At 37.5% G+C, this 10,279-nt stretch overlaps 1 protein-coding gene across 1 annotated transcript in view; it reads right to left on the reverse strand.

The window, feature by feature from the left end:
- The window catches only part of ALS2 (alsin Rho guanine nucleotide exchange factor ALS2), a 33,322-nt gene extending 25,802 nt beyond the window's left edge, over positions 1–7,520 (reverse strand). The window contains exons 1-4 of the mRNA XM_018071607.2: positions 7,431–7,520; positions 5,299–5,453; positions 3,126–4,045; positions 445–805 (exon numbers count right to left, since the gene is read on the reverse strand). Coding sequence (XP_017927096.1) covers positions 445–805; positions 3,126–4,045; positions 5,299–5,453; positions 7,431–7,450 — 1,456 coding nt within the window. The 5' untranslated portion in view covers positions 7,451–7,520. The remainder of the gene's footprint in view (positions 1–444; positions 806–3,125; positions 4,046–5,298; positions 5,454–7,430) is intronic.
- Positions 7,521–10,279: the final 2,759 nt, after the last annotated feature.

The following is a 10,279-nucleotide window of genomic DNA, read 5'->3' on the forward strand; positions in this document are numbered from 1 at the left end:
CACTAAAACCTGTGAGAGAAGAAGGTCATTAACTTTAAAGTTCAACAGTGGAACTGCAATATTTATAGGTCCCTGGCTCAAACCCAGCTCAGTGCAGTAGGGATTACAGGCCACACAGATTATCTCCTACCCAATTGACATGAAAGATACTTTAGCATCACCTGGCAGCACGATGCCCAAACTACCCCAATGTGCATTTTACCCCATCTTACCATTAAAGAGCATCTGTAAACCCACTATGCTTTTGGTTTTCTCAGCATGCAGTATTTGCTAGTCTTTACTCCCTCCACTGCTTTCAAGTCCTAAGATAGAGCCTAGAATTCATAAAGACCTTTGATAGGTCATTAAATTTGTGTTCAGTAAGTGTTTGGGGGTTTTTCCCACTTACAAATCTCCACATTAATATAATATTTCCAGTGTTATTTCCCCAATGTGCTTTTTTACCTTGTGACAACAAGCCAGGCAGGGAAAGCCTGCGACTCCCTCCTTCAGATTCCTCTTCTCTAATATCTACTAAACTGGAACTCTTCTTCCCCTGCATGGATTCCAGTCTGACCTGCTCTTCTCGACTGTCTTTCAGAGCCTCAGGCCCTGGGGACCTGCTGCCCGACTGAGATCCCGGTTCACTCGAGGATGTGCCATAGAAGTTCATGACTTTCTTCAGAGACAGAGCTCCAGCCTCGTACGTGGCAGCTACTCTCACACCCACTGCTGAGGCACAAGAGGCCACCAGGCTGTTCAGGGTGGATGTGCTGGGACCTGGAGGGCCAGGGATACAAGCACTGAGTTGGTCTTCTTGAGAAGGCTAAAACCAAAGGAAAATTGAAAACTATCACACCGGACAGCACTTGGCAGAAGGATGATGATTACACATTCACTATTCAAACAGTGGGCTATACTGAACAAGACATGTTTACTATAAAGGTTTATTGTAAATTATACATGGGTTTTAACTGTATAGAATGTAAATAGGTGTGCATCTATTGCTCTGAATCTTTTTTTTTCAGAACCAAGCACCATTTCTACATGGACTGGGCTTTGTCTCTTGCACTTGTCTTGCAGCTCATCCGTAAGAGACTGTAGGTCTGAGGGTTTTTAATACCAAAACAATAAAGGATCTTTGCCAACAAATATAAAAAGGGATATAATTTTAGGCTTATTACCAACTTCTTTGCCACCAATTAAAGTGCATCAGTGAGCATGCTGTATTTACAGAGAGACAAGTTTTCTCTTCAGTATGTTAAAAGGAAAATAGTGACTCATGGATCCATTTCACAAAGTCTCTCTTAAAACCAGTCTGGGCTGTGTCCCCTTATGTCACTGTTGTATCCATATAAAGCTTAGTTAATCATCAAGTCACACTAGGGACAAACTGACTGAAGGCAATTCTTAGGACCAGCACACCATTACCTACAATAGCAGCCAGCTGACCCATCAAATAAAAAATAATGCACAAGATGATATTTGCCAAATGGCTTGAATATTAAAGCAAAGACAGCAAACTCCCATTTTCCCACCTAATACATAGTGGAAAATAGTATTATTACAAATATTATAGCTCATTTTATTCTACCAAAATAAAAACAATCTTCTGATCTCTTTATTTTTGTGAAAGCCTAAGCTAAAGGACTGGGATTGCTCCTACTCACTTCATTCTAATTATAAAAGGCATACCTAGCAATATAGGAAAGAAAACTGATTTGTGTAGGAAAGCAAAGAGAAATGAAGGATTTTACTAATGCTGAAACATTACATTAGACCCCATCTCTGTTCTTCACATGTACGCTCAGTTGTGTAAGATGCAGTGAACCGATTGCAGGCTTGTTGATTCCTGGAACTGTGCAAGGAAAACAGTACTCTGGAAATATTCCAGGAATGAGGAGTTGAGAAAGAGAGTGTGAAACTACACGTTTCAATCATCATCCAATGCTGGGAGTTCTTGCAAGATTCTGAGGAGCCCAAAACTGCTAGAATGTCTTTGTATTAGCAAAAAGCAAAAGAAAGAATAACTGTGTTCACACAATCTTCATTTCTCAGAAATAAACTTTCCTCAGAGTAATAAAACAAAACTTGCTGAATCACCAAGTTACTGGACAGGTTTTAAAACTACTTTTTTTTGTTGCAATCAGAGGTGATAACAGAAATCAATTATTTACTAGGTACTGTGAATTTTATCTCTCAGAACCACTGTGACAAATTTCTTACTGTAACTATTAAAAAAAAAGAAGAAATAGATGTCTACACAACACCTGAAATGACAAAAGAAATTCTCACAATTTCACTGTAAATTTTGCATATTAGGCCACAGAGTGGCAGGTTTCCTCACAGGACAGCAGTTAGGTAGGGAGTGCCAGACTGCACTGCAAGATTTTGGATTAGTTTTCTGTCTAGTGGATTTAGGGTTTTATCTTCTTCCCTTTACTCCTAATTACATGTCTTTATGTCTTTTTTTTCCCCCAAAAAAACAGAAAACATGGTATTTTGTCAGTAAGCTGCAAACAGCTCTTGAGCCTTCATGTTGAGCATTTTCTGATGCTTACCAAGATAGGGGTACTTGACTGTTCTGCTATAGCATCAAAACAGTGTTGTTGAACCATTTTCCACACCACAAAAACTCACGTTTCCCATCCCTGATTATAAGTTTATGCCACCCCTACATCATTAACATTAAAAACCTTTTGGTCAACATGTTTAGAAATCTTTACTTGCAATCTAGAATTTTTACCTGATGGAGAAATTAGACAGATTTGTGAGGGATTAGTTCCATGCACAGAAAATAAAGCTTGACCTTAAAGGTAAATCAGACAAGTGCCCAACATAAATGGAAGCCCATGCATCATGGAACAAACAGAGCATGGAAACTGGCTTACTTGGTTCTGGTACTGCAGACAATGAACAGGAGAGACTACAGCACTGTCAAGGCTGCTCCCACACAACTGAACATGGATGGATGACAAAAAAAAAAAATCTTCCACTTAAAAGTTGAGAGCCATCACAGTGAAAAACACTTGGAAACTACAAAAACACCATAGCTTCATTACATTTTTTCATTTGTGAAAAGAGTAACATTGTCACATCTGCAAGAGGAGTTATAGCAAATTATGAGCTAGTTATTAGGTACCAACCTGTTCAGGTTCTGTACAGAGGTTTTTATCCAGGCTCTCATTTAATGAGTGATCTGACAAACCAATTAAGTACTCTTTCACCTCTTTTTTGTCTGGGAACAGAATATTTCCAGGACTAGAAATTCCACTACCTTCCTGTCCATCGTTGCTGGAAAGCACACTTGGCCCATCAGATTCTAAACCAACAAGCCTCTGTTCTTCCACAGGTGGTCTCTGACTGTCGTCACTTGGGCCACCTGTTACACTCTTTCCTTCGAGGGTCTCCGATGAGGGACACAAGCCATGGTTTTCTGGTGGGTTATCAGACAGTGCTACACCCAGTGGGCAGCAGTGACTATCTGAAATGATTACATGGTCTTCCTTGTCCGTCATGGTAATAAGAGGCTGACTGCAATGATTGCATCTTTCTGGGATAGGCTTCATTTCCTGCACAGGGAGACATTGCACTAGGGCCAGGCTGTGGTGGGCTCCACAAGCAATCTGGAGCACAACACGTCCTGCCAGGTGCTCCACCTTCTGTGGCTTTGTCACTGGGAAAGTTGTTGTTATGAGCCCGAGCTGGCAGCCACTCCCCCAAGCCCATATCTCTCTGCTTAGAGATAGTGCCAGTGTGTGCTCCTCTCCACATGCCAGCTGCAAAATCCTTACTGATATCAGAGGACTTGTTTCAGAATCACAAATACTGACAAGCTGTGGCTCTGGCACACACGGCTGATTAGCAACTGCACACTGGCCAGCAGAATTGTTGCCCCACATGTACACCACACCACTTTCTGTCACGGCTCCGTTATGGAAGCTGCCAGCTGCCACCGTGATAACACGATGTCCAAGCAAAGTATTTTCTAAGATAGGACTATTAACACATGACTCTTCCAGTCCTGATCTCCAGGGCAGCTTTCCAAAACTGTAGACCTCTCCACCTGGAAGGGGGAGGAAAAAAAATCCTAGCATGAGTGTAAAAGCAATTTTTAAATCAACACAAAAATCAACACAAATTTTTAAAACACAAAGTGTCTTTATCTGAAGACACTTCAGATAAACAGATATCAATTCCCAGCTTACTGTAGGCTCAGCAGAACCATGGCTATTGATATATGAAGACTGTTGGTTGCTCTCTGTTGCTGCTGTTAAGTTCTATACCTCACGTTAATGTCACCCTGTGCACGCATGCACTGTGGAAATAAGTAATGCTTTTCCACTAAAAATTCTACTGTAGTCAAGTTAAGTGTATTTATTGGTCCTTTCTATTCTAAGAACATGCAATGTATTAAGGACATACAAATGCACAACGCAGTACAGAGCTCATCTTCCCAAACAGAGACCTGCTATCACCAGACTGTACTGTTTGCACCCTGCACTAAAACAGGATTGCCCTATCAGGGAGAGAAGGTGTGTTAATTTTTAAAATTACAGTTGTTTTCACAGTGATAGAAAAATGGTAAATCACATCCACAAACAACATCCCTCATGGGGTAAGAACACACATGCAAAAAGCCCCTTTAAATTATGAAAGAAACACATTCTTTAAAAAAAACACTGGATGTCCATAACAACTCCAGTAGAGGAGAGGTATTTATAGCAGGTTCACCAATAACCTGGAAACTTTCCTTCAAGAAGGTCAAAGAAAAATCAAAGAAGCAACTTCCAGCTGCATCTTTACTGTATGTCCACTGAATAGTACAAGGATGGACCAAGGTACACAAACACTTAAGGAACTGGCTTTTAGAAATACCTCAATTCACAGACTCAAACTGCTCACAAACCAAGACTCTCTAATGCATGTACTAACTACAGACTCTGCCAGAAGCAGAGAAGACAAAGCTATCACGCATCAAGAGAAACCTCTTGTTGTACTTTTTTGAATGAAAGACTTCAAAAGAAATGTCATTTTGAGTTAACATGGTTCAGATTACATTAATTAACATCTTTTAAATCCAGAGCCATTGTTAAGAAAAAAAAAATAACAATATGAAAGAAGAATCTATGCATATAAAACTGTGTTGAAATAGAAATAATTTATAACTAAGAATGAAATAAAGGCAAAGTTAAAAATCCAGCAATTTAAAAGTTGTGTATGAGACACGGACAAAATGAAAAGAACATGTGAAAGAAAACTTGACAATAACTGAAGCTTGTTATTGCATCAGATATTTACAATTAAGATGTTTATTACCTTCTGTTAGAAGTAATCCATGATGTATTCCAAGGGCTGCCTGTAATACAGTCTTGCCACTGAGTCCTAGAAGCCTTTCTGGAGTTACAGAGCAGGAACCAGCCTTCCAAACATAGACCAGGCCTCTCTCTTTGGCTCCTTCTGCCTCTTCTGAGCTACAAAGATTGGAGGAAATTGGAACACAATAAGCATGAAGTTTTCTGTAGTTTAGTAATGCATAGTTTGCTTCTCACATATGTAGGAAAGGCTTCGTAGTTCAGGCATTTGTTTCACTTTCAGGAAGACAATATATTTAAATTAATATTAATAATTATCAAATTGTAAATTAAATGCTATTTAAATGTAAAAAATTCGTATCTTCTGTTTGAAACCATTCGTTTTCTTTTTCATTTATACTTTACCATGTACCAATTGCTCCCATTCAAAACATTACACCTGTAAAAGCTCATCCTTTATATACTTTCATTTCTACCCTTAGAGACAAAAATGAGGTTTTGATTGTTTGGGGTTTTTTCCCTTTTTAATTCTTAATGAGTTTCTCAGATTCAAATGACCCAGTCATTCAAATCAATTGAAGCACAAAAAAAAAAATCCTGAAACACAGTGCAAGTATCTGGGCTTGCAGGAGTGACTGGAATTATCCAAAGCTGGTTTAACACTTCAACACACTCTGGTTTGAATGTTCAGTCAGCAACTCCTCCAGCTCGGCACAAAGAAATTCCTCAAAACATTGACAACAAACCCACAGTTTTAACAATTTGTGGAATGTCTTGATTTAAACACAAGAAGTCATTTTAAGCATCAATATAGACTCACAGCATTTCCAGTTAATTTAAGAGTCATCTTTAAATTTATTTAAAACTTTATAAAGAATAGATTGTTATATACCCTGTAGGGAAAAGTAGGTTTAGCTCCTTATTTGCCAAAAGTCAAGTCATTTACTCCCTGCATAAATAAGTTCTTGCAGCTTGGTATGAACTTGTGAAGTTTATATACATATAAGACAGGTAAGAAAAGCTTTGATGGAATGGCAATCTCTGTCTAGAAAAAAAAGGCAAAAGAAATAAAATGTACTCCAAACCTGAATCAAACCCAGAAAAAGTTGGTCTGATAGGCTGCCCTGGGGACAACTTATACAAGCAGCTCTATTCATGCAGATTTACATTTTTTTAAACTACAAATTTTGCTAGCTTTGGTGCATAGGATGAACAATATCTTTACCCAATGTGCATCTGAAACATTCGAGATGAAAATAACTAAGAGATTAAATTATCTCTCTTAGCTCCTGAGCCCATCCCCAACATTTTTACTTTTTTCTACAAAACAGAAAGAAAAAAAAAGAAGGAAAAAAAATCAAAAAAAGTGACAGTCAAGAACTCTTCTAAAATTCAGGTCAATTATTTAATCCAAAAAACAAACACAGAATTAAAATGCAGAGTCCATCTTGCATTTTAAATACAAAGGACTTGTTTTTAGAGTAGAAGTAAATTAAAGAGGAACCAATCAAGTAATATATAGGCCAGGGGAAAAAAAGCTAAAAAATCCAATATTAATATTAGGACATTTAACCTAAAATCAAAATACAGATTTTACTCAGATGGGCAAAGCACACCAAGGAACATAACAGAGTAATATAGAGAGTTTTCATCAATACACTGTGCATTAAAGGCAGTCCTGCTGTTTGGGCTTTTATCCATTTAATAAGTCTTCAGAAAACAGCGTAAGTCAGATTTGGACATTCACATAACAGGATTTATTACAAAAACAGCTGACCTCTGCCAGGTATCTTAGTGGAACAAACAAGGAACAAAAGAACAGTCTGCTGCAGGGCTACTGACCCAGGATCAAAATTCCCAGGTGCAGGTAACAGATATGAGTTACTGTTCACCTGAAAACGTTACTTTCAAGGTTTTAGCCTATGGCTACGCCTTCACAAGTTCCAACAATCAACTAAGTTGCTGTTGTAATAAGTTTAGTGTTCCAGACAGAACTGAAACTGTAGCTAAATTAATCTTCTTCCCTTTAGTGTAAATTACATACAGAGTATGCCGATATCACTTAATTTTCGGGGATGATCCCGAGCTGGCATTTTTCAGGAAGCCTCTGAGTTTCACGGAGCTGCTCCTTCTCACCTTCTTTCCTGTGAGTCCATCTGTCAGTGGCAGCACTCCATCACCACCAAATCCTTCCTCTTTCAAAAGGAACAATATAATTTTCACAAACTGGAAAACATAAAACCCAGCTATTTAGTGCAAATAATGGTAACCAACAACAACAACAACGGCACAAAGCTTCAAGTCTTGTGTTAAATAAATAAGCACTTACACAACACTAGGATGGTTGAAGTATTTATATTTAGTTCACTCACACTGAGTTGGCAGACAAAAGCTAAGCAGCCAGACTTGTCCTACCTACTCATCTCACAACAGGTCTACAGTAAGGACAGAATGAACAAAACCTAGTTTAATGGTAGAAATTTACATCAAACTCTATATAATTCTCACTATACTGCTCAAGAAACATCAAATTGACCCATTTGCAGTCTAAATAAAACAGAAATCTATGCTTGGCTAAATTTAAGGTAAACAGATTTGCATGAGCAGAAAATGATTAGGAGTTGAATTCACGATTGCATTCCTGAACCAAAGCACACATCACCATTTAAAGGTGCAGTTTTGTCAAAGTCTAGGCAGCAGTGCAGAAAGCCAAGAAAGACTTTAAAACATTTCTTCATGCAAACTGGCAGCAGAGTACCTATGAAGGTATGATATGACTACAGAAGACAGAGAGAAAAAAGTGACTGCTCTAGTTATGATTTTATTCTTTCAGATTTTGAATTTTGCAAGTTCACCCTCACAACCATTCCACCTCCATGAAGATGCCTTTGTATTACTTTTCTTGGAATAAAACAAAGCTACAGTTAATCTTTGTTTCTTACAAGCTGTTTGGCTTTTTTAATATTGAAAGAATTGTAATTTCCCTGGATCTACTGCCTTACCTGATGAAGTATTAAAAATTTTAGTAACATTAATGCATGTGTGTAATCATATTTAATAAGTTTCATAAAAGTTTTAGACCTTTTGTTTTTTTATAGTCGCTGTCTGATACCCACTGTGACAAAATCAGAAAATAATTTTGTTAATATGACAGTCTTTTAAGATTATATATCTTCCATAAAGACACAGAATGAGTAGCCTGAAGCTCTTGCATACGGTAAATAGAAATAGAATATGGCCAGTCTGGATTACAAGAGACAATATATGCAAACCTGTAACTCTCATGCACACTTGGAAACAGTAATCATTAAGTCAATAAATAATTAAAATAACTAAAACCCCTCCAATACTCCCACTAGAATGCTCTGAATAATGAATTACCAAGCAGACTTTTACAGACAGAAAGAACAACATAGCACACCAAACACTCACAGTTTTTCAAACAGAGGTCACTAAAAATAGTGATTTGGGCTTTGGGGTTAGCACAGAACACACCACAAGAAGATAAAGAACCATGAAAATATGAAATCAAATTAATGTCATAGAACAGTATTGAGATAAGTCATATGCATCTTGCTTTAAAAAAAAGAAAAAAAAAAAAGAAAAAACAGAACATACTTTCTAGGAACAGAAACACTTGTCACCAGAAAGATACTGCTTTCAAGATGTGCCTGTCTCTCCTGCCTCAACTACAAAAGAAAAAAAAACACCTACAATTGTAAAAGTTAACTTTTAAAATATTAACAGAGGAAGCCTCACAAATATAAGGAAACTGTCATGCAATGTTTCAGTAACAGAGGTGTTGATGAAACATCAAAGGAAAATGGAAGCGCTTTTTTGGAACCTGAACTTTGTGATGTGTTCTTGCTCAGAGTAAGTACATTTGTGGTTTTCTTCAGCCTACTCAAAACCACCCAACCCACAGTTCATTCTCTTGAAAATGCTGGCATTCTCCTCTGTGAAGAACTCTTAGCTTCACATAAAAATATCCAATGGATCTGTGAATCCGAGGTGGAAGCTTTGATAGAGTCATCAAAGTACCAACAATTATGTGATTTACACTGCACATAGTTATTTAAGATCTAGGAACTGAGGCTTAAAATTCTTGACTTCTATAATTTATGGACTTTTTTTAAGGGCTCAAAGAATTGTTTTCTTTTTCTTGAGCTTCAACTGCAAAAAAAATTTACTGTAATTGTCACAAAATCTTCTGACAGTAACAAAATAAAGTTAAAGCCAGGCATCTGGATCAGCTGTTTTGCAACATCTCCCTTCAAAGTTAAATTGAAAAACAATTTATCTAATTATTAAGTAAGAAACCTGCAACAGTGGTGAACCAGAAATTAAGAGAGTGATATGATGACGGTGATAGATTTTCTTTTATTTACAAAAGCTCACACTCAAGGTTGCATTACTAAGTATTTGTGCATATAAGGGAAAATGATAGTCCAACTGGGTTTTTTTCTTTAAGGCATTTTAAAATCACTTGCAAGTTCAGTGCAAGTTTTCATTCAATCCTAGGACAGCACAACATTATTTCCATTTTACAGCTAATGCAAAATACAGGTCACCACAGCTACAAACTAAGTGAAGTAACTGTAAATAGCAAGTTTATTAGTCCCAGTAGAAACACGTAATTTTCCTTGCTGATTTTCACATTCATATAATAGCACATTATAACATTACAGATGCATTGTTTCTTTTCCACTACAATCACCTGAATTGTTATTAGAAATAGAAGTGCAGAAGAGAAGAGTCAGCCACAACACAGCACCCTGGTGGTGTGGAAGGTCAGTGTGGAACCAGCACCTTCACTGCTCTGCCCATAATTTTACTTTCTAAATTTTTGCTTCAAGAGTGCAAGAGGAAAACAGCAAGGAGTGCCAAAGAGTGCCAATTATGAAATGTATTTGTGCTACAGACAGATGGTCACTGGCATGACACTGATGTCATACTTTCCCCTCACGGAGTAGAAGGCTAATGCA

Source organism: Manacus vitellinus, unplaced genomic scaffold (genome assembly GCF_001715985.3).
Source record: "Manacus vitellinus isolate BGI_N305 unplaced genomic scaffold, ASM171598v3 scaffold_20_pilon, whole genome shotgun sequence".
In the NCBI taxonomy this organism is placed as follows: domain Eukaryota; kingdom Metazoa; phylum Chordata; class Aves; order Passeriformes; family Pipridae; genus Manacus; species Manacus vitellinus.